Source organism: Passer domesticus, chromosome 2, assembly GCF_036417665.1.
Source record: "Passer domesticus isolate bPasDom1 chromosome 2, bPasDom1.hap1, whole genome shotgun sequence".
In the NCBI taxonomy this organism is placed as follows: Eukaryota; Metazoa; Chordata; class Aves; order Passeriformes; family Passeridae; genus Passer; species Passer domesticus.
Genome location: NC_087475.1, coordinates 123634972 through 123656597, shown reverse-complemented (window position 1 = coordinate 123656597; position 21626 = coordinate 123634972). Strand labels below are relative to the sequence as shown.

Genomic DNA, 21626 nt, shown 5'->3' with positions numbered 1-21626 from the left:
CTTTTTGGGATTCCTCTAGTCTCTTGATCAAATTCTGGTTTTTTTCATGGTACAACAATGTCACAATAAAAGCAGGTATAGAAGAAAAGGGAGCAGATAGAAAGATACACCTAACAGCTGTGACTAACAAAAGGAATATATTTCATTGCACAGTATTTCTTCTGAATTTTGCTCAGTTTATAGAATAAAAGGGAAAAAACCCCACAGCACAGTACACTGTAAATTTTTCAATGAAATGAATGCACACTGTGTGTGCAGACTTTCTTTGCAGTCTTTCCTAAATGAGAGCTGCCAAAAGTTCATTAAACTGTCATGCTCATAAATTGTTTAGCAGATCTGCTACACTCTTCTTGAAAGAAATATTCTGGGATCCATGGCTTCAGTATTTGTTGAGGTTTTAATATGTTTTTTTTTCTTTCCAATTACATATAGAACATTTGGCCTCTGTCAGAAATAGGACCATAAATAACATGCGCTTCTTAGTTAGGAGAGAACAGTGAGGGGGCTTGTATATATTTTTGGCAACAACTAAGATACCAGGTTTCATGGTTAAATATTTTAATTTTAGCAGGGCTTTAAGTCCCTATTGGAAATTGAGGAGAAAAGGCTTGTGACAGAACCCTGAGTCAGCCAGAACTTTGGGAAAAAAAATGCAGATCTTGCTTGAAAGTTAGGCTTAGTCAGGGACTTTATGAATTCTCATCTCTAGGAAGTTCTTCCTCTCCTCTCTGAGGTTTGGCTGCCAGATCATCACAAACTTCTCAAGGCTGTCTCTTGCCAGCCACATCTTCCCTTCTCCTGTGTCCCTCCCTGAGCAGAGTCAGTGGCAGCCCAAGCAAAGGGGCCTCAGAAGTAAAGCTTGAGGAAACCTGGAGCCTCCCCCAGGGCTTTCATCTAAAACCCCAAAGAAAAATTAAAATATCAGTGTTCTAGGATAACCATCTTCTTGCTGCCTTTTTCCTGCTCTAAAAAAGCCAATTATTGCTCCATCTCCTGACTGGAGGACTGACATAACAAGTAGCAAAATTTGTATTAGTCAGCTGTATATGATGGGGTGTTCTTTGCTAAGCTCTGCAGTAAAACAGAAATATCTAAAGCTCATAGAAAATATTAAGTAAAGATTGATGTGGCATGCCAAAGATTCATCAAAATAGAGATGAATACCTCAGGCTGTGAAAGTTCTGTCCAGAAGGTCTGTTCCATTAAGAGAAATAGCTGTTTCATTGCTAGCTTCAATTTTTGTGCAAATTTAATTACAGCAGACATGCAGGCTGGGCCCCACAAACTGCTGACATCTCACTTGTCAGAATGGGTGATTTTACTCTGAGTTATCTTTGTTTGGGAAGTATCAGCTGCTGGAGTGATCACGGCACTGAAATACTGGTGCTTTTCACAAAAAACCTTAAAGACGTGTCTCTTAAAACTTCCCCCGCAAAGTACGTACTCAAAATAAAAATTCAAAATACAATAAATATTTTCCAGTGGGGCCATATTTTTTTTCATGGGAGATTAGGCTGGAGAGATTTTTTTCATAGGGAACAGGCCTTTATGAGGAACCTACCTCTCTACACCCAAGATCTTACGCTGGCAATATAGAGATACTTTGATAGATTTTTTTGGTGGGAAAAAGCTATTTTTCATAGCTAATATGCACACAACTCTTGCTGCTGGCTGTGCAACACCAGTTTTATAGCCCATGTGAGTGGCACCTCCCAGCTGTTCAGTGTTCCTGCAGGTTTCATTTGCATCACACACTTTTATCTGCAGTTGCTGTGTTGCTGACATCTCCATGGACCAAGCTGTTCATTGCTCATGAGCAGTTCCTTCATGTAGCCATATGTGTTGTTTTCTTTGTGTCAGAGTCCTTCAAAATACCAATTCCCAGTTTTCTGTCTTACTGAGTTTTTATAGGCCAGTATCTTTCAGGAGCACAGCAGAAGTTGGTGAGACCCCGTGAGGATTCTGAGAGGTTATTCATGTACATATGAGCCATCACATTTCTACCCAGTGCTAAATATAATTTCACAGTTTTTCCTACTTCTACCTGCCTTGTTGTTTGTAAGAAAATATGTATCTTGTCACAACCGAGAATACAATAAACAAATCTTCAAAGAAGGAAATCTACTGGGATGAGGCATGAAAACCACATAGATTTTTTTTTCCCTTTTCCCTAATTTTGCCTCTTTTGCTTCCTGCTTTATGTCAGCTTATCAAAAGACAAAGTAGGTGAGGGGACTTAGCTGATCTTGCTGCTCACTTATCCAGGGTCGTGACAGTGTGGATAAAGCAAACCATGATGTTTATCCTAGAAATGGACCAAATGCTGTGTGTTCATTGGAACATCTGTGAGTTTGGCTCGATGACAAGTCCCAGAGCAACACAAGAAACCCAACATTTTCCTACTGCAGCTTGATAATGCTGATACGTGTTTAATCAAATTAATGGTAAGAGGAATAGTAATAGAAAATACAAAAAAAAAAAAAACTCAAAGCAAATCCAAGCCTAAAATATGAAACTGAATTTCCATTATGAAAGTTAGTATGCAAGCTGAGTAATAGAAAAAGAGAAATTAAGAAAATAGAACAGACTTTGTGATCTTAGAGTTTGAATACCATTCTGCTGGTTTTGTAGTGTTTACAAAATCACAGATAAGAGATCAACACTGCTGTACTTTGGGACATGCAACACAGTGTTGCACTGAGGAAAAAGGTTTGATTTATTATAGTGAGTATAATTCATTATTTAACAGCCTAGAGGTTTATATGTGTTTCTGTGGCTTAATGACTTCAGTAACATTTCTTCATTGCATATGGAATATAATGCAGGACTGGTAAGCATTATAAAGATTGTTGCAAGGTGGAATTGTTAAAGGTAATACCTTTTTTGAGTCACATAGTTTATCCTTTCCTGGTTAAGTGCATACTGAGAATAATTGTTATTGGCCATACCAAATTCGTATTTTGCTCATAAATACTTCATTCTTTAAAATCTGTATGTGGGTTTTTTACTGAAGTGAACATACTGCAAAGGAGAAAGGTGCTCATGTAAGCATTCAGAGCAGTTGACCATTATTTTGTTCTATTTTTACAAGTAAAAAATCTATGATATGTCACATATGAGATGAAGACACTGCCCAGGAACCCAGCAACTGCATAAGCTGAAACTTTATTTCAGAGATTCTTTTCTTCTACTTTGCTGTTTTACCCATATAAATCATTTACAGCCTGGTTTCAGTAACAATGAGCATCCAGAAATCCAGTTATTGCCAGTGGGAGTTGCAGGTATTCAGAATATTTGATGGTCCTCAACTTTTGTCTCTGTTTTTCCCACTGTGAAATGGAGACAGCAGCTTCTTCAGAGGGTTGCCATGAGAGTAGTTAGTTGGGAGCTGTAAAATATGCTGAGGAGTAAAATGGCTGAGCAGTGTTACTGCACCATTTTCATGTTTAATCATTTCAGCAAAACCACCTCTTGTTTTTGGAAATACACATAAAATATGAAGCATGAAAAACAACTCTGCAGATTTGGTTACACTGCTTGGAAAAATCATTATTGGTCAGCATACCTGAAAAAAAAAAAAACCTTTATAGGCTTTTAGGGAATTGTGAAGACAATTGAGCAACAAAACAAAAACAAGATTGTTTATCTGACTTGAGGCTTTTGTATGGTGCATTTGCTGTGATTATCATGAATCTAAAGAAGGCATTTTCAACACTGAGCTTTTCAACCCTCAAGTGCCAAAATAAACAAAATTATTTAAGTGTACTCATGCTTATTTTTGCTATACATTTTTAATGAAGCAGCAATTGTCTGTATTCCACTGCTGAAAACCTTATACAACTGAAAGATTTTGAAGCACTAAAAAAGATCAAATGTGCAATAAAATGCTATGGCATTAGTTCATGGAAACACTGTGTATATTGCAAAAAGCAATACATATGAAAAAAGATTGTTCATTGCTTTCATTAACTCTTTTGTGATTGGGGATAGAGGGCATTACTTGTGGTTGTTTGTTTTTTTTTTTTAAATTAAGCTGAGTTATGCTAAAAGGGCAGCCTAATCTACCTTTCACTGGTTAGAAGAATATATGCCCCGGAGCTATTGATGCTGTAGTCATGGGGGGAGTCTCAGAGAGTGTTCCAGAAGGTGTGGAAGTTTAAGGATAGAGGACTGATCTGTATCAGTTTCCCAGAGCACATTCTTAAGGCTGTAATTAGTCAGCTCTCTGGTACCTGGAATAAATCAAGTAATGTTCTGGAAGTTGCTGATAAGGGATGGTGGCTTCTTTCCAGTGTTTTTTGGAGATGTTAAATCACTGGTCACTGAGTTTACCTGAAGGTTTCTCATCCTGATAGAGCTATTTGACTGGGTGAAAGTGTGATCCCCATCCTCTGAAAGATTCAAGTTCTTCCTTCAGTTCTTTCACTGGATTTTTACTGGTTATTGGGAATTCCTAAGAATGATCACCAGGCTGGTCCAGGAGTTTCCAGTCCACCCCAAAAACAAGCAACTGAGGAATGCATTTGTTATAAAATACACCCTACTTTGCTGTGTGTGTGAAAATAAGTATTGTCTTGATTAGCATTCTGGGTTGGTTTCTTTTCAAGTGATTCAGATTTTGAAGATAAGGTTGAACTTTAGCACTTCACACAAAAGACCTTAACAACAAGAAATCAAAACCATGCATTAGTATTCCACAACTTTGTTGACATCAAAACTGTTTTGCTTTAATTTCCTTAACTATACAAGATCATAATCCAGAAATCAAGTGGAAGCAAAAGAGCAGGTTGTTAACTATCTAGAGACCGAGTAGAAAAATGCATTTTCCTAAAATGTCATTAAGTTCTGCTGAATGTTTTTGATTTATTTTACCTGAAAGAGTTTGCCTTCAGATGCTGCAGGCACAGCTGTGCTAGAGCTTCCTGTTGCAATGCATTTCTTTGTTTGTCCACCAGAGATTTGGAAATCCATTTCCTGACTTTATATTCATATATGCATATGCTCATTTTTCAGTATATAAATGTAACTCAGATGATTGAAAAAGAAGAAACTGTCAGGACATGATTTTGTAGCACAAAAAGATGCTTCCTGCAGAAATTGCACCCATATATAATGCAAGTTTCTATGTAAGCATGGCTGCCATGCACCTGTGCCTGAATGCTGAAAATTGTTAAAATGGCTGTCTCTCAGCAAATTTGGGATTTAAGAAGCTTTGTCATTTGACAACTACCTCTGTGAAATTAACATTTCTAAATTAAAAATAATAATTTTAAAATATAATTTTTTTAACCCTCCTTGTTTTACAAGATTCTGAGCTAGGTCATTGGTAGTTTTTTTAGTGAAATAAATGTATAAATGTGCTGGATTTTTTTTTTTGTAGACACTCTAAAAGGTCAATTTTCAGCTACTTTGATGAAGTTTTGTGAAGGTAATCCAAGAGTTCCAACTGCTTACACGGTGTCATTATAAAATAAACCCCAGCTGATCTAGCACCAGTGGCAAGTTTGATGTCAGGGAATAGTGATAGAATCACAGAATGGTTTGGGTTGGAAGGGACCTTAAAGACCTTGTAGTTCCAATCTCCCCTGCCATGTGTGGGGACACCTTTCACTATCCCAGGTTGTTCCAAGCCCCATCCAACCTGGCCCTGATATCCAAGTACTAGTTCATCAAAATGTTTCCTGCTGATCATGTCTTACTGTACTATGTCATGGAAGTGATATATTATATGATAAGGTAAAATACACCCTGAACAAGGTGCAAGAATGATAAATTATGTTAATATGTTATTCCCATTATATTATCATCAGTCAGATGATGATTTAGTATGATGCACTGTCAGAAAAGCTCAAAGTGTTATGTCATCTGGGGATTACAAGGTGTAAATCCAACTGACTTATGGAACAAAAGGTATTCCAGTGCCACAATTCACAGACAGCCTAAATGAAAGTATGTCAGGATACAGGTAAAAGTACAAAAGTCTTGGGAGTGCAATACTAAGGAGTGTGACTGTTGAAAGGCCAGAAGCAGATGCTCAGTGTCTGTCAGCCAGCACTGCCCCAGTACAAACACCAGTGTGTGAAACTGGCCTTGCCACTGGTGTGACTGGAGCTGCCATCAGGCTCATCAGTCAGGGCTTTGCTCTGGTGAGCTGCAGATGAGCGTGACATAGAAACCAGCTTGATGTTCAGTGCCCTTTGCTCAGGCAGCTGGCAGAGATCTGGGTGGATGTGGGTATCTGCAGCAAGGCTTGGCCACATTCCTGTGCCAAACTATTCATCATCCAACAGATGGTTATCCTATTATTCAACAATTTGCATACTGCCACACTGCAGTGATCTATGGACACTGCCACTGTGTCACTACACCAAATAGAAACATCAGAGAAGCTTTGTTGTGAAGCAGCCCTTGCTTGCACTGAAGACTACTTTTGTATTTCTTTGGCATTTTTTTGGCAATGCACTTCATCCGTGTTTGTGCAGTTACAGTCTGACAACACTGTGTTGCACCTTCTGCTGGACTCCATGATCCTTGTGTGTCTCTTGCTACTCAGAAAAAAATCTGTGAATCTGTGGATACTTTCCAGGGTCAGAGGAGAGGGGAAAACTTATTTCATTTATTTATTTTCATGAAGCCTTGTGTTGTGGTGCTCCGTTAAAGACTTCAGCTGCATCTTCATGCCACAGTTACCCTGGTTCTCAGGCTGCCTTCTGAAACCTCTATAGCACAGCTTCTGATCTTCTGAGAATCATCCCAGGCACCTTCACAACACCTACAGCTTCTTGCTGTGCTCTTCCATTTCCCTGCTAAAGCTCAGATCCCTCCCATGCTCCTGTGGCCTCATGCGATATCAAATTACTCATAAGCCTTCCACATCCCTACACCTGTCTCCCCAGTAGCCCAAATATTTGCCAGCTGGGCAACTTGTGTTGTGCCTGAAATTGTGCAGCCTGATGGGCCACAGAGCTGCTGCTGTGCTGGCCCAGAAGTACAGCAGCATCTTGAGCTCTTGCAGCAGGAGAAACACAGGATCTCTCTGCTTTGCTTGGTACTGGTTGTCATTAAACACATGGGAAATAGGCAAGGGATCAGCTGGGTATTTGTAGAGGCCCAATGGACCCTGAGATCTCTGCAGAGAACTGGCAGACACAAGACAGGGGGAGACCTGCATTTCCTAAAGTGACAGCTAGTGAGCAGGTGGCAGTGCCAAAAGGGACACTAGAGGCCTTGTGCAGGTGACTGGACCTAGCCTTGGATGTCTTTCCCATCCTGCCTTCCCACCAGCCATGCTTTTTAAATTCCCAGTGGTTCTGAGCCTCAGTCTGGGCTTGGCTGGCAGACAGATGTGCTGGGGTGCAGCTGGGGCTCGTGCACTTATTTTCTTTGGAAAACCAGCAGGGTGGCACTGGGAGCATTTTGGCCTGTTGTGGGGGAAATGGCTGTTAGCATCCTCTCCTCTGCTCAGCCTCACTGCCCACCCTGCCTTGGCAAGCCTTCCTTGTCTTTGTCCCTCATCCCCAGATGGGAAGGCAGGACTCATTGCTCAGTGTTTGACACATCCCTGGTCCCTGTCATGCTTCTTGATCCATGGCCCTGGACTCAGCTGCTCCTTCTTCATCAGCAGCTGTTCTTCCATCTCCCCTTCAATATATAAACCATATTTTTATGCAGCATGGGCTGATTTAGACATGAAACTTGCATGATTCCCAGCAGTCTGCGAATACATTTAGTCCATTTTTTTTGTCCTAAGTGCATTTATTTATTACTGATGAAAGATTTGATACTAAAATCTTTACAAGGTAGTGTCATGTCTCTATGGAGCAAACATAAGACTTCCACGTGCTCATCCAGGTGTCAGCCCCCACTCTCAGGGCAATACTTTTACAGATTCATCTCCTTAGTATGCAGTGCTTTCTCCTTTACTAAAACTTACTAAGAGTAGAATTGATTTCCTTTTGTCAAAAGGTTTGGTAACAAAAGATATCCATTAACATGGTAGAGACATAGGAATGCAGTCATAGAACCAACAAGAAAAAATGACCTGTGATGTTTCAGATGCCCATCTACAGTTATACTTTTGTTCCATCAAAGAAGACCTCACTTCAGATTACTTCCTTTAATTTTTAATTTTTTTAAACTTTGTTTTCCTCCAGAATGCTGTTGAGATGTGCAACATTTATTTTTTTTCCAGTGACACTGTTAACCGTGGGCTTATATTTCACCTGCAAACAAACTGAGATGATGGGAAGAGAGTAATGGCCTAACTGAGAGAGCTGCAATGCTTGTGAGCTCCAAAGCATGAATCCAAAAGGCAAGCAAGCAGGAGATTCCAAGGAGGAATTCCAGGTTCTCTGAAATAAGTGCACATGCTGTGCACATGATGCATTCTCAGTTCAGGTTATTGAGCTTTCAGCAATCTGTGGCTCAAATACTTCTTTAAATCAGAGGCAGGTCTTTGTCTGTAATACCCTTCACAAATATTTCTCCTGTAAGTTTACCTAATAGCTTTTGGAAAGGTTTGAATTTTTGGAGTCTGTGACATCCTGTAGCAATATGTCTTTTTTTAAAAATTGTTTTGTTAATGTTTTTAATCTGTTGCTTGCCACTTATGTTTGATGTACATTGGGTCTGTTTTCTCCATCTATTATCTGATCCATTATATTCAGGGTTTTATAGACCATTATTTTATTCTGTACCTTTGATCACCTATTCTGTCTGTTAGTTTTAATGTGTCATTTTAGAATGAGGGATTAAGACTGTGATCAGTAAGTAATATGCAGGAATATCCTAGGTTTCAACAGTGCTGTGCTTCCTTCCTCCTTTTCCTGATTATTTTTACAATTTCATTCCATTTTTCCCTTTACTCTGCCTTTGAGCAGGGGGCTGATACTGTTATAGAGCCAATTCTGTGCTATAACTACAAGATCTGTCCTGTGACAGCTTAGTACAGTCGTGTTATTACTTATGTAAAGTTAGGAGCATTTTAATCTGTGTGCATCACTATAACACTGGATTTTGTGACATTTTATCAGTTTGCAATTCACTATCGTGAGGTTCTTTGGCAAATTTTTGTGGTAAATCCTCATCATCTTTACTGCCATGAATACCTTTGGATTTCTAGTACAATTTTAGATGTTCCCAGTTCAGCCTGTATTATAGATTCTGCATACACTGCCAGCAGGACATGAGCATTGATCTCTGGGGGATGCCACTCTAAAAACTGACCTTTTCTTCCTGACTGTTTGTTTCCCATCTTTTGACCAGCTACTTATCCATGAATTGACTGAAACTTAAATAATCAGCAAACTCCTTCAGGATAAAATGAGAAGTGACCTCACAAAAATGTGAGCAGAAAATGTAATCCATCAGTTACTAAGCTATTAATTCTCCTCTGCACTTCTTGATGCAGCTGGGATGAAAACTAAAGCAGTGATACTTGCAGAGTAGCTCAGCCTCATAATAATTCTGATCATCATCCATGTGTGGCACTGCAACTCTCAGAAGAAAAGCCTAATTTTCGTGGTGTTTCCAACTTGTTTCTGGAATAAATTTTGAAGAAGCCCTAGGTAAATAAAATCTCATGTACCGCAGAGCAAGCTGTATGTTAATTCAGTATCCAGGGTCCTACATTCTCTCTAGAACAGCATCCCAAATAACAGAACATGAAAATGTTTACTGGAGACAGTACAATAGCCTATATAGTGTTAATTTTACATGTAGATCCATTTCAGTTTGTCCTCACTTTCCAAGTTCCCACATGCTTCTGAGTTTTATTGGCCACTTCAAATTGTGTGGTGTAGAAGGAATTATGGCAGGGTTCAGGGGCAGGGCAGAGGAATGAATTATCTGGGCATTATGGCAGTGCAGAGAGAGGCCACTTGATTCCTGAAACTTGGGCAGTATTTGCTGTGCATGTCAGCTTGATACGAGTGTGGAAATCACTCGCCGTGAAATCGTTAATGATGGATAATAACATCCAGTGTTCAAGCAGTGCATGGTAACAGTTTATTTTTGATCCAATAATAAATACTTCATGAAGCCCTGGGCAAGGCAGGGGCATAATTTCAGAGAGGAGTCTTCCTTGATGCTTTTAAGAAAGGATAGTGCCTGGTAAGTTCTTTTTTGCTTTCAACTTAAATTACTTGAGTTTAGAGAAATATTTGTGTTTGGTAACTCAGTTCTGCTGGAAGAATGGACCACGTAGCAAATTCCTTTGTTGCAGAGTTGTGCAATGTAAGGCATCCTTCAAATAAGCATCTCAGAACAAAAAAAAATCCTTTTCACCTTATCCATTGACTTTGGTAGGACTCCTTGTGTAAGCAAAGTGGATGGGCTGGATGTGCAGATTGAAGGACTCTGGAGGAGTAACTCTCAAGAAATTGGTTACGGCTGTAATGTGAGCTGTGCTGACACAGCTGGCAGATAGCTTGAAATTGATGCTCTTGAAAAGAGATAGATCTTTGCCAGAAATATTAGTTTCAAGGAAAAATGACATTTTTTCCTGTGATTACTGTCAAATAGCACTGTAGTTTCCAAACTGGATTTGGTAGAGATGCATGCTCCCGAGATTTAATTTCAGAAGAGGAAAGGGTTTCTGTGTGATCAAGAGCCAAGCACACAATACTGTAAAATGCATTCTTAATCCTAAAGAAATGTGAAGTCCCACTCTCTAAAACAGTATGGGACTCCTTGGCCCCTCCAGTCTTATCATTACCTTTCAAAAGACCAGTCTCAAAGAGGTTTTACAAAATACTTATGTTTCTTTGTCTTTGTACACTTGACTGGTTCTCACCAGGGCTCTGAGGACATCACCAGTCCTTACTAGCCTGCCTGGCCTGGAATTAATTTTAAAACCAAACAAATATTTTAAAACTAATATTTCTGGGGAAAAAAAGATCAGTCTATTTTCAATTCTACCTTGTAGATAAAGGCATCCTATTTGACAAGAAAAGATGTATAATCCAGTTAGTTACACAGACAAGAGGCAATGGTATCAACCACTTCTATTTGGGAGTTCTTTGTCACTGTATAGAGTTCCTTCAATTGCCCTGTCAAGAAAATAAGAAGGCAGGATAGATGTAAATGGTCAAAAATAATCTCTGCCATTTCACTTATGTCGATTTTGAGGGTCAGAACTATGCATTTTTCTCAGCCTTTGAGCAGGCAAGGGGCTGCTGAAGGGCTTTGTTTCAAAGGAAATTAATTCTGCTGCCACTCCTAATGAGAATCTCCACTGTATTAGAGAGTGTTTCTGATTTCATAATTCTTTGAATTTTAGCAAAGTCATTTAATATTTTAATTCTTTGATTTTTGAGCTAAAAGGTGACAGGGTAGGATATATCTGCCTTGCTGGAGGTTTGCATATGTGTGCAGCACTATTCCGTTCATCCATCTCATGGCCTTCAGGGAGACAAAATGACAGGATGGTGTGGAGTATTTTGGAGAAACACCCTGATTCACCTCTGCTGGTTAATGTGAAGTATTTCTGATATCTCTTGACAGGCATTCTGTCTTGTCTGCTGTTATTCTGCCAGTATCTTCAGTGCTGATTCCTTCCATCCATCAAGAGCTTTCCCTCTTTTGGAAGACACAAATAGATGTGCAGTTTAGGGGTTAATAGCCACTAAAATTAACATACTCTCAAAACCATAAATAACTTGTTCGGAAAATTTGAATAGCTAACTTAGGGAGGAAATCAAGTTCCACATATTTAACTTCAGCATTGTTAATCAGGACATTTGAAAGAAAATTAATATTTTCCCAGAGATTAAAAGCAACTTCAGTCTTTTTGAAAATCAGGGGGGTTTATTCATTTCAGTTCTGAGTGAAATGAGACTGGTAGAACTAACTGGAATTGGCATAATGAGTGCAAATTCTGAAATGCTTTTGCAGAGCAGTTTTGTTATCTTGCCATGCAGTTTCTCTGGTATTTCAATAGACACTTTTCAATAGGCACAACAGAACACTGTTGATAGTACTGAATAGTTCTAAATTATGATTTGAGGATGTTAAATTCTGACTACTTGTAGTATTGCACATGAAAAATTTGAGCATCAAATAAAAGCATCACTCTAGTGAAGTGGCAGAAGGTTTTTGTACAGAATGATGAATTATGTCCAATATTTAAAACTAGTCTATTCCATTACTTGTGTCTCTCTTCACTCTGAAGTTCTTTTTTTCCCCCTGTTTCTGTCATTGAGGTACAGACAGGTACTTTGCTTGTGCCTTGGAAAGTGATTGCAGGATTCAGTGGCACCGCACATGAAGGAGCAGTACCTGACAGATGCACAGGAATTCCTGTGCCAGATCAGACTAATGGTGCACACAGTTCAGCACCTTTTCTCCCAGAATCACACAGTTCTGGATACCTGTGCGTCTGCATCTGATGGGTTTGCACCTCAGCATTTAGGAGGCCTGCAGCCAGCGCTGTGACAGTCCCTCTGAAGTGTCTGTCATTCCAGGAGAGCACAGAAGGGGCTTTTCCACTGAAACAGGCATTTCTCACACCTCTGGGGCACAGTCAGCCTGATGCAATCATTGGGTTTGCTGCTGGCTGCTCACACACACCTTGCCTTCAGTTTTGTACCTCAGGCTCTCAGTTACCACTCCTCACTTTAATCAGCTACCAGGGCATGCCAGAAATTGTGGACATCACAAAGGTTTCCTCCTTTGTTTCTTCACATCACACATTTTGAGCTTGCTGATGCATCCCCACCTTTTTTTGATAGAATCATGGGCTGTACCTGCCAGCAACATTGTTCTGCTGGAGTTTGGAAATATATTTTTAATTAAAGGAACTGTTAATGCCTCCTGGTTTAAAGAGATGTCTAACATGTAGAATAGAAAAAAAAAATCAAACTGGAGAAAGCAAAAATGCAGCTGTGGCCACACAAGACATCATAAGCACTTTTTGGTGGCGTGAGCTCAGAGATGGCACGTGGTGAGGACTGTCTCTCTCTCTCTTGCATGGCCTGAGGTAAAGAATGAGGTGTTCTGCACCACCGAGTTCCAGTCCTGCCTTTAAATGAGTGGCAAACTGTGCTGTTGCCAGTTCTGCAGGGAAAGCCAGTGTGTGTGTAGGTGTGGCTGAGGGGGTAAATTTCATTTCAAGGGCTCATCTCTGAACAGTTCTACAAGCTAAGCAATGTGAACCTAATATTATAATTCCAAGGGGACTCTTATGCTGTGTGGTAAAATTGCTTATTAAATTACAATCACAAAAAAAAATCAGGAGATAGGCACTGTTCAGCTGGCAGCATACAGGGAAAAAAGGCTGAATTCTAATTATTTGAACAGTGGAGTTAGTGTTATTTCACTGTGTGAAAACAAAATTAGGTTATCACTGATATCATTATTAATGTATGAGATGAAGCAGAAAAACAATTTGTTTCCTAACACCCGTTCTGCCACTCCTCCCCACCCCTCCCGCAAAAACCAAAAAAAAAGAGAAAATAACCTAAAAGCAAAAAGGGCTTTCTAACACAGGCAGCTCTGAGAGATCTCATTGCTATAGCAGCAAAATGTAGATTATTTATAAATTATCTTAATTTGAAGGTGAGGCATTGTGCAAACAGTAAGTATTACATTTATTATTTCCCCAGTTAGATTAAAATATAAAAAGGCATATCCAATATCAGTAACACTGTTTATTACTCTAATCAGAAACAGGAAATATATTTTCAGCCACTCTAAACCTTAGGTGTTCTTTTATTATGCATGAGCAGCTATTACTACTGTTCAGTCACACATGTTCCTTAAGGTAGTCATATTGCAATCTCCACCTTTTGAATGCCTTTCAAATAAATAAAACAACTTTTTTTTGCATAAAAATATATTCTACAACCATAATTAAGTATTGAAATTCACATTTTCATTAATATAACACATTCATACATGAGATGAATCCATTGTAAAAATTTTAGAGGATTTTAGAACCAGCACAAAAGTGTTTTATTTTACATTACAACTCTGAACACATCTTATGCCCTTGAATGTGAACTGCCTTGAATTTTGTTAAGATTCTGTTCTTCATTCTCATTTTCACACTCAATGAGCCGCTACTGTTTCAGTCCAAAAGGGATCAGTCAGTGAAGCTGTGTCATGAAAGTAGTTATAGAGTCTGATAAGATTCTTTAAAACTCATTTTTATTTTGCCAGGAGTCACAAATCTAGCTGCAAACACTGCTCAAGATGTGCCCTCTCTTTTGAGTATAATTTGAGAATTCAAAATCAGATTTAAGAAAAGGATACAGTGTAAAGATAGTTTTCCTGTTATGTTACCCATACTATGTTAATATACATATTAAAAGTAAAATCTACAAATATCCAAATGCCTCTGATTCATGTGTATAATTTTGTCTTTATCTACAACTAGATACTTAATTATTAACATAAGAATTTCATTAAAATTAAAAAATTATAAATTATTAATAAAACTCTCCAAAACAGGAATCTTTCTGAGGATGGAATTACATAAGTCTGGTGATAAAATTTTTATAAGAACTAAACCTATCCAGTGGAAAGGACAAGGCCCATAATTCTGAGGTGTGAAGAGACATTTTTGAAGTATCTTTTACAGTTAGACCCTAAAACTCTCTGTTTCTCAGATGCATCCTTTTGCTTTGTGCAAGGTGCATATTTGTGGCATTGAATAGCTGATTTTTCCACTATCTCAGGGAGCCTGGCCTTGCATATTCCATGAAAAGACCACTGAAACCAGACTGGGAGATCAAATACCAAGTGCTCTTAACCAATTTCTTTAGAGGATACAAATAAATCTTTCCTGGAGAAGAAACAAGAAATCAGCCTGGCCTTTCCTTGGAGAACTTCCTGTTACAACTCTCTTTTGTCCCCCTGTTTCTTCATTCACACTCCCAAAAAGCATTTTTAATTGCTTCTCAAGTGGAACAGCTGTACCAGGAGGGGACCAAGAGCATCACACACTGCAGTGCTGGTGAGGGCAGGTGGCAGCAGGTGAGGCACAAAGTCTTTTGCATCTCTGATGTGCCAGATGAGGGATCTGACCAACAGGATAATGGATAAATAAAAGGCAGCTAGTGGAGGTACTTGGGCAAAAATACAAAAAATACCTTATTAGTGCTTAGATCAGTGAGTGATTTACCACATGAGAGGAAGCAAAGGCTTTGAAAAAGCAGCTGCAAAAGATGTAAAAATGTCCAAAGGACATCTTGGCCACTGTCAGAGAACATAAATTTTAACCATGCATTTTCCATCAGCAAGGGGAGCTTGGCTGAGTGGAACAGACACAGAGCCTGGATTTGGAACAATTTATTGGTAGAACAAACAGCTTTTCAACCAGCCAAAGTCAGGCCTCAACAAGTCTCAGATAATTTTTCATACATTCAAAGCAAATTAGCAGAGATTTACATACTTGTTTTTAACTGTGGCCTCTCTTCATTGCCAAATGCTCTAGTTCATTTCCTCTTTTGTTTCAATCAGAAATACAATTATAACACTGAGCAGAATCTATTACTGCTTGTTGAAAGCAGCTACTGCTGAGTGAGCTCAGCTCTACTGACTGCCTCCTTCTACCATCTAGTGGCACTTTCACTATACTGCTTTTCTCTCTCCAAAGGGTTCAGTGAGAATGATAATAAGTGTACACTCTTGAAAAGAAAAAAATACACTTTTGAAATGAGCAATGTACCTGGAGAGGAAATACCTTTTTTTTTTTTTTTTCCTGAGGTGGAAAAGTAGTTTTCACACAGAAACTATTTATGAGAAAATAGAAGGGCTTCAGTGGTGTAAAATACTCATGTCAGAAAAAAATTCTATATCCTGTGGTCTTGTAAACGGTAAGTTAGGTTTGTTGATTGATTGATTGATTTCTCTTTTTTTTTGGTGGGAGAGCTTGGATTTTAAGTTGTAAGCTGCAGAATGAAACTGTCAAATATCCTAAAGAAATGCCTATTTAGAAGCACACTTGGTTTGTTTTCTACCTGGATATTTAAAGGGCACAACAAAAAGTAAAATATATCATCAACTGCAATGCTTTGAAAGCATATAGATCACATATAGTTTCTTTCCTGATTACACAATTTTACTGAGAGCTTTCAGTGCTCCGTTTTGCAATAGATGTTTCTGTCTCATTTAGGGAAAAAGCTTAAATGTCAATGAACTAGGAATTTAAGGCTTGGGATGTTTTTCATCAAAAAGCATGTTCTGATTATTTATATGACTGAACAAACATTAATCATCTCAAATGCTTTCTGCTCTTTGAACTGGGTTGTTTTCACAGAGTGCAGGTATTGGTGAATTAGACTACATATAATTTTTTTTTTTAAATTCCATAAAAAGGCATATTTCTTCCTTTCCACTTACAGCAAATTGACACGGCAAACTGACAGAAGTCAGAACGTAGAATATCAGAATCCAGGGGGTTTTTTTTCCTTTTCTTTTAAAACATGTGTTATTCTATATCCTCATCACCTTGACAAGTTGTCAACCTGTTTGCAGGGTGGGAAGATCCCCATCAGGTGGACAGCTCCCGAAGCCATCGCTTACCGCAAGTTCTCCTCAGCCAGCGACGCCTGGAGCTACGGAATTGTCATGTGGGAGGTGATGTCCTACGGAGAGAGGCCCTACTGGGAGATGTCCAACCAGGATGTGAGTGCTTGGGATAAGATATTATAATATAAGTTATAAGTTATTGCCACTCCCTGCCCTGCTTTGCTGTCTCGTTCTCTTTCCAGACTGTAATCTCAATTAAAAAAAAAAAAAATTCTTCTAGTATAATTGAAAGCTTGCTAAAGAGAAATATGAGAAAGGGGAAATGGTAGGGGTTTTTTCTTTACCACAGTTGAAATTTTCACAAATTCCCTTGTTTGATGGATCCCTGTGACAGCTCAAACTGGTGCACTCAGTCTTCACACCAGCCATCAAGCTCTGTGTCAAAATGTGGAATATCAGCCAAGCCACCTTAACCTCTCTCATATATGTGCCTAGAATATTCCTGTGTTGGTTCTGAAGAATTGACAAGACTTTCCCAGATGGCTGTTTTCACATTGTTGCTAAGTTATTCAGCTGTTCAAATCTGGTTGCTTGTTAAGGCTGATCGGTCATTTGGGGATAAGGATCTGAGAGAGATTTTAATTTTAAAAAATAATTTCACTGTTTCAGGAAGAAAAGGAAAGAAACAACCAAACCTGTCAGAAAAAAAAAAGACTATCACAAACCTCTCCATTTAGAGTATATTAAATACTCAGCTACAGCATGAAGATAGCAACATTTAATTACTCTTGCATCCAAAATGAAAATGTCTGTTAATACAAAATGATGCTGCAGGCCCTAATGATGCCAGTTGCTGGGGGCTTTCCCTGCAGTTCAGCAGTTCCCAGCACAAAGGACTCCTTTTCTCCTACCCAGAGGATTTCAGTGCCAGAATGTGAGCAGTGAGCATCTGTGACCTTCTACATATGTTTAGTGGCTTCAAGTGTCATTGGGAAATTTCAAGTTATTAGACATAATGTAAAGTTTATTTTACTGGATATTGGGACCCTTCTTTTAGTACAGTAAATTGCCCTGAATTCACCTGGGCTTATTTTGCAGAAATAATAGGACTTTCAAAGGTCAGTGGTACTGTACAGATGGCAGGGAAAGCAACAGAGAGGGATGTGCACTAAACAGATTCAAAAAAGACACAAGATGCAAACAACAGTTAATAAGATATTGCATGGGTATAGTCAGAGGTTCTGCTACATCAGAATGTCTGCTGACATTACCATTAAGACACTGAGTTTTGACCATAATAAAGCCCTTCTCTAGATAGCAATTAAAATATTTTTTGAATTGGGTGGATTTTGGTAGATCACCATAAGTTTTCCAAGTATAAACTCTGCAAAACCAGGTTTGGTTTGGGGTTTTTTTCTCATTCCATCTTACCAATTAATTTTCTAATTATACAGCTTTGGAAAATGAAATCACTTTTTTTTTTTAGACCATGGCTAAGTAAGTGATGAACACAGCTGATGAGAGAAGTTTTAATCTAGTAGGTGCCACCTAAATAAACCCAGTCTGGTGTTCAGAGACTACAGCTGCTCACAGGTATCCAGAATGACTCAACACCTCTGCAAATCCAGCATCCTCTATTTATACTCCCCAGCAAGGATTTGGAAGCTGAACTTAAGGAAACCGAGTTGCAAAATGCTTCTCATAAAATTAATACTGTACATAATAAATTTAAGCCTCTGCATAATGCAGAGGCTTAAAAATGTTGCTAAGTTTGAGAACTGCTCTTGTATAAGTAAATAACCATTTTATTATTGTGGTAAGTCACTTCCAAACTGTGTTGGTGCTGATTAATGCACTTCTTAGATGTGTGGCAGGCACCAGAGGTGTCCATTAATTAGGGCTGCTGCACAGTCTGTCGTGTCTTATTGCTTAATTAATAAACATTAGCCAAGATATTGAACTTTCCAAGGAAACTAGTGTACTGATGAACAGATTGTGCTAAGAGTCTGGCTTGCTGATGTTCATGTGAGGGAAGGAAGATTTATATTCCATGCATTTGGTTTGTAGAACAGCTGTGAGTGAAGCCTACTGGGACACCTGTTTGAGGCCACCATATAAATTAATGCATGTTGCAGAGCTGCAGTACTCAAAAAGATGGAAAAATTGAAAAGAATATTTAATGGGTTGTAATTGGTATGCAAGGAAACTACTGTAGCAAACAGAATAAAACTCCTTACACTCCTGAAAGTTTCTTGTAATACTGAAAAAAACCAACTTATCCTAATATAGCCCTTTCAACTCACAGATATCAAAACACTTGGCAGGCGCCTGGGATTGGCTCTGTACCATGAGGCAGCAGCAGCTGCCTCTCCCTCCTGGTAGATTTTTCAGATGTCAGGAGGACACAGGGACAATGTCCCTCTGGACTCTCTTCTGTCTCAGTCTCATTAAAAAAGCTGTCAGTTAACTTTTGAAAGCAAGAAACCCTGTTACTATTAATAATGAAACTATCAGGAAGATTACAGCTTCATTTTCAGATGGCATTTTCGCCAGTTGCCAATTATTTTGAAATTGCACATGTATAAATTTTGTGTAGAAGTCCATAACATACTGCTCAGGCAATCATAACAAATATTAACTCTGTTAATATTCAAACTTCATAGCTATGTCAAACATCACACAAGCTGTTGCTGTACCCTTCCTGTAGATGCAGATTTAATAACTGATGTGGTGTTTCGTCAGCCTTAAACTGACAAGGGAAAAAGGCATTTGAGAGGAGTTAACATGCAAAATCTTCACATGTTTTATAATACACAACTTTATATTACTAAGAAAAACTTAATACTTCTTCCCTTTTAGGTACATTGATGTCTGATTTCTCTGAACAGAGAGAGATGGGTGCTATGTACTTGGCAGAGCAAGAGCTAAAATAAATATATAAACAAATGAGGAACTAAAATGCTCCAATTCTTCCTTTGAGACTTGATTCCCATTGCAGCATTAGACACTTATTGCATCTTTACTCTTGCTTCTTAGAATCTAAAAATAATACTTGCCTCACAAGGGATACTAATGAGGCAATATTTCCAGTTTATTTTTTAAATGTGCTGGTATTAATGAGAAATTATAATTATCCCAGTACCAGCTGGCATTTCTCTTCATACTGAAATGTTCCTTTTGAACAAGAGAGGAAAAAAAATGCACTGTGACTTCATTTTCAGAGATATGTTAAAATAAAGTGTGGCAGAGAAAATATATCTGGAAAATTATGGTTGCTTTTGGGTTTTTCCTGAATAAATTACTTCAGCAAAACCTCATCAGCCCTCTATTGTTGTGTTGAGCAAATGCTATATGTCTCTGAAAAGTAGAGCAGCTTTCCTGTTGCCTTAAAAACAAAATACATTTCATAAATTCCACATTTGCAACAGGCAAAGTTAAATGTAAAAAATTTCAGTATCTGCATTTCTGGGCTGCTAAGGATGGCCAGTACCAATTAAGCTCTGCCCTTCTCTGTCAGGAGTGTTTTATGAACCCACTTCTGACAAACTGCTTCAGATGCACTAATAATAAATGGAAAAACAAATGTGAATAAAATTCCATTCATGTGGTTGAGTTTTGCCCATCCTGAGTCTGTGGGAGCATTTTTTTCACTGGGAGGAAAGGTTCTGAAGGAAATACTTCCCTGGCAATGGAATGGTGGTATTTTTTTCCTGTAACAGCAGCATGTACATTACAGGACCAGGTCACCTGTGTTTATAAAACAGACAAGCAGCTGTGAGCAGCTACAAAAGGCTTGTTCCATTTCCTGCCATGCCATCAAGGGGAGCTCAGGTCCTAACGTGGCTTCCTTACTCTTATTTTATTTACATAATGCTTGCAGCATAAGCACTGGGCATTGCTGAGCAGAGCCAGCATTAATTCAGAATTCAAATACAGAACAGGGATATATTCCAGGATAATAAGTTTGAATATATTGAAGCCAGAGCTGGTGTTGTAAAACACTGATTTGCTGTAAACAGTTTAATGTAACCCCTTCCAGCTGCATTAATACGTCTGTGGCATGTACATACATCTGTGTGAAAATGATGAATGTCTCCTTGCAGCACAGTGGGTATCAGTGCAGCAGGTATGTTCCTCCTAAGTGCACTGTGTGCTTATAAATATTGTGTGCAATCATTTGTACATTAGCAAACATTTAGCATTGGCTGGATTTTTATGTGGGAGGGTTATGCATGTGTGGTAAGGCTGGTCTTTTTCCTAGCTTCGATTTTGATCAGCCACTGACTAGTTTTGCATTCCTTTTTGCACAAAAAATAATCCTCACTGTAATTTGTAACATCATCCCCACTGCTAGCACCACTGCAGAACCTCCTGACTTTCCTTTGTGTTTTTTAAACCTTACATAGGATGAATCCCTGTAAGCTGTTATGAAGCTTTCCATGGAATTTACTTAGTTTTGCTAACTCCTATCAAGCCAGGCTGCTACTCTTCCTTTCAATCAAGGTTTTTTTGCTACCCATGTTACTAGAAATAAGCTTTCCTTCGACTCGGATCAACATGTGATTTACACGATTTTCATACATGTGATTTACCTGCAGCAGCAGACCTGTTTCTTTCTGAATCTTTACCAAACACATTTTCTGTATCTGCTGAATCTGAAGGTCTCATTCACTTCAGGATAATACCATAATTTTATTAACTTTTGTTTAGTCACAAACATCTCAGACATCCAGGTTTCTGAGGGAGAGTGCAAATTAACATTGCTGTAACTTGGTGTGTGTGACATTGCCAGAAGTAATCATACTCTGAGGATCAGCAGAAACATGTGAATACCAAGTAAATTGTCAGGTGCCACAATCTGTATTTGTGGTGCTTGACTGTTTTGGGGTGTTGCTGCATACAAACACTGTGTCAAAATGCAAATATTAGAGCATGGTGGGTTGCAGTGGCCACACCAAGTTGTGGCCCCCTGAAGTGGAAAGGGATGGTGGTATTGCTGAATTCTTTATTCCCCTCCTGCTTTCTTAGCTGTTTGAAGAGGATGACCAGTGACCCTAAAAAAGTTCCTACTGTGTTTCATATGCCTATAAAATATTTCCTGTCTCCTCTGGTCACACCCCTGCCAGTCCTGATTCCCTGAGTGAAGCCCAGCAATG

At 38.8% G+C, this 21626-nt stretch overlaps 1 protein-coding gene across 12 annotated transcripts in view; it reads left to right on the top strand.

The window, feature by feature from the left end:
• EPHA6 (EPH receptor A6) overlaps positions 1–21626 on the top strand; it is a 372934-nt gene that overhangs the window by 335855 nt on the left and 15453 nt on the right. For all 12 annotated transcript variants that reach the window (XR_010357084.1, XR_010357081.1, XR_010357085.1 and 9 more), the window contains one exon: positions 16477–16626. Coding sequence is in view for 6 of the 12 variants with exons in the window: in XM_064411103.1 (XP_064267173.1) it covers positions 16477–16626 (150 nt within the window). In the remaining 6 variants the exon portion in view is untranslated. The remainder of the gene's footprint in view (positions 1–16476; positions 16627–21626) is intronic.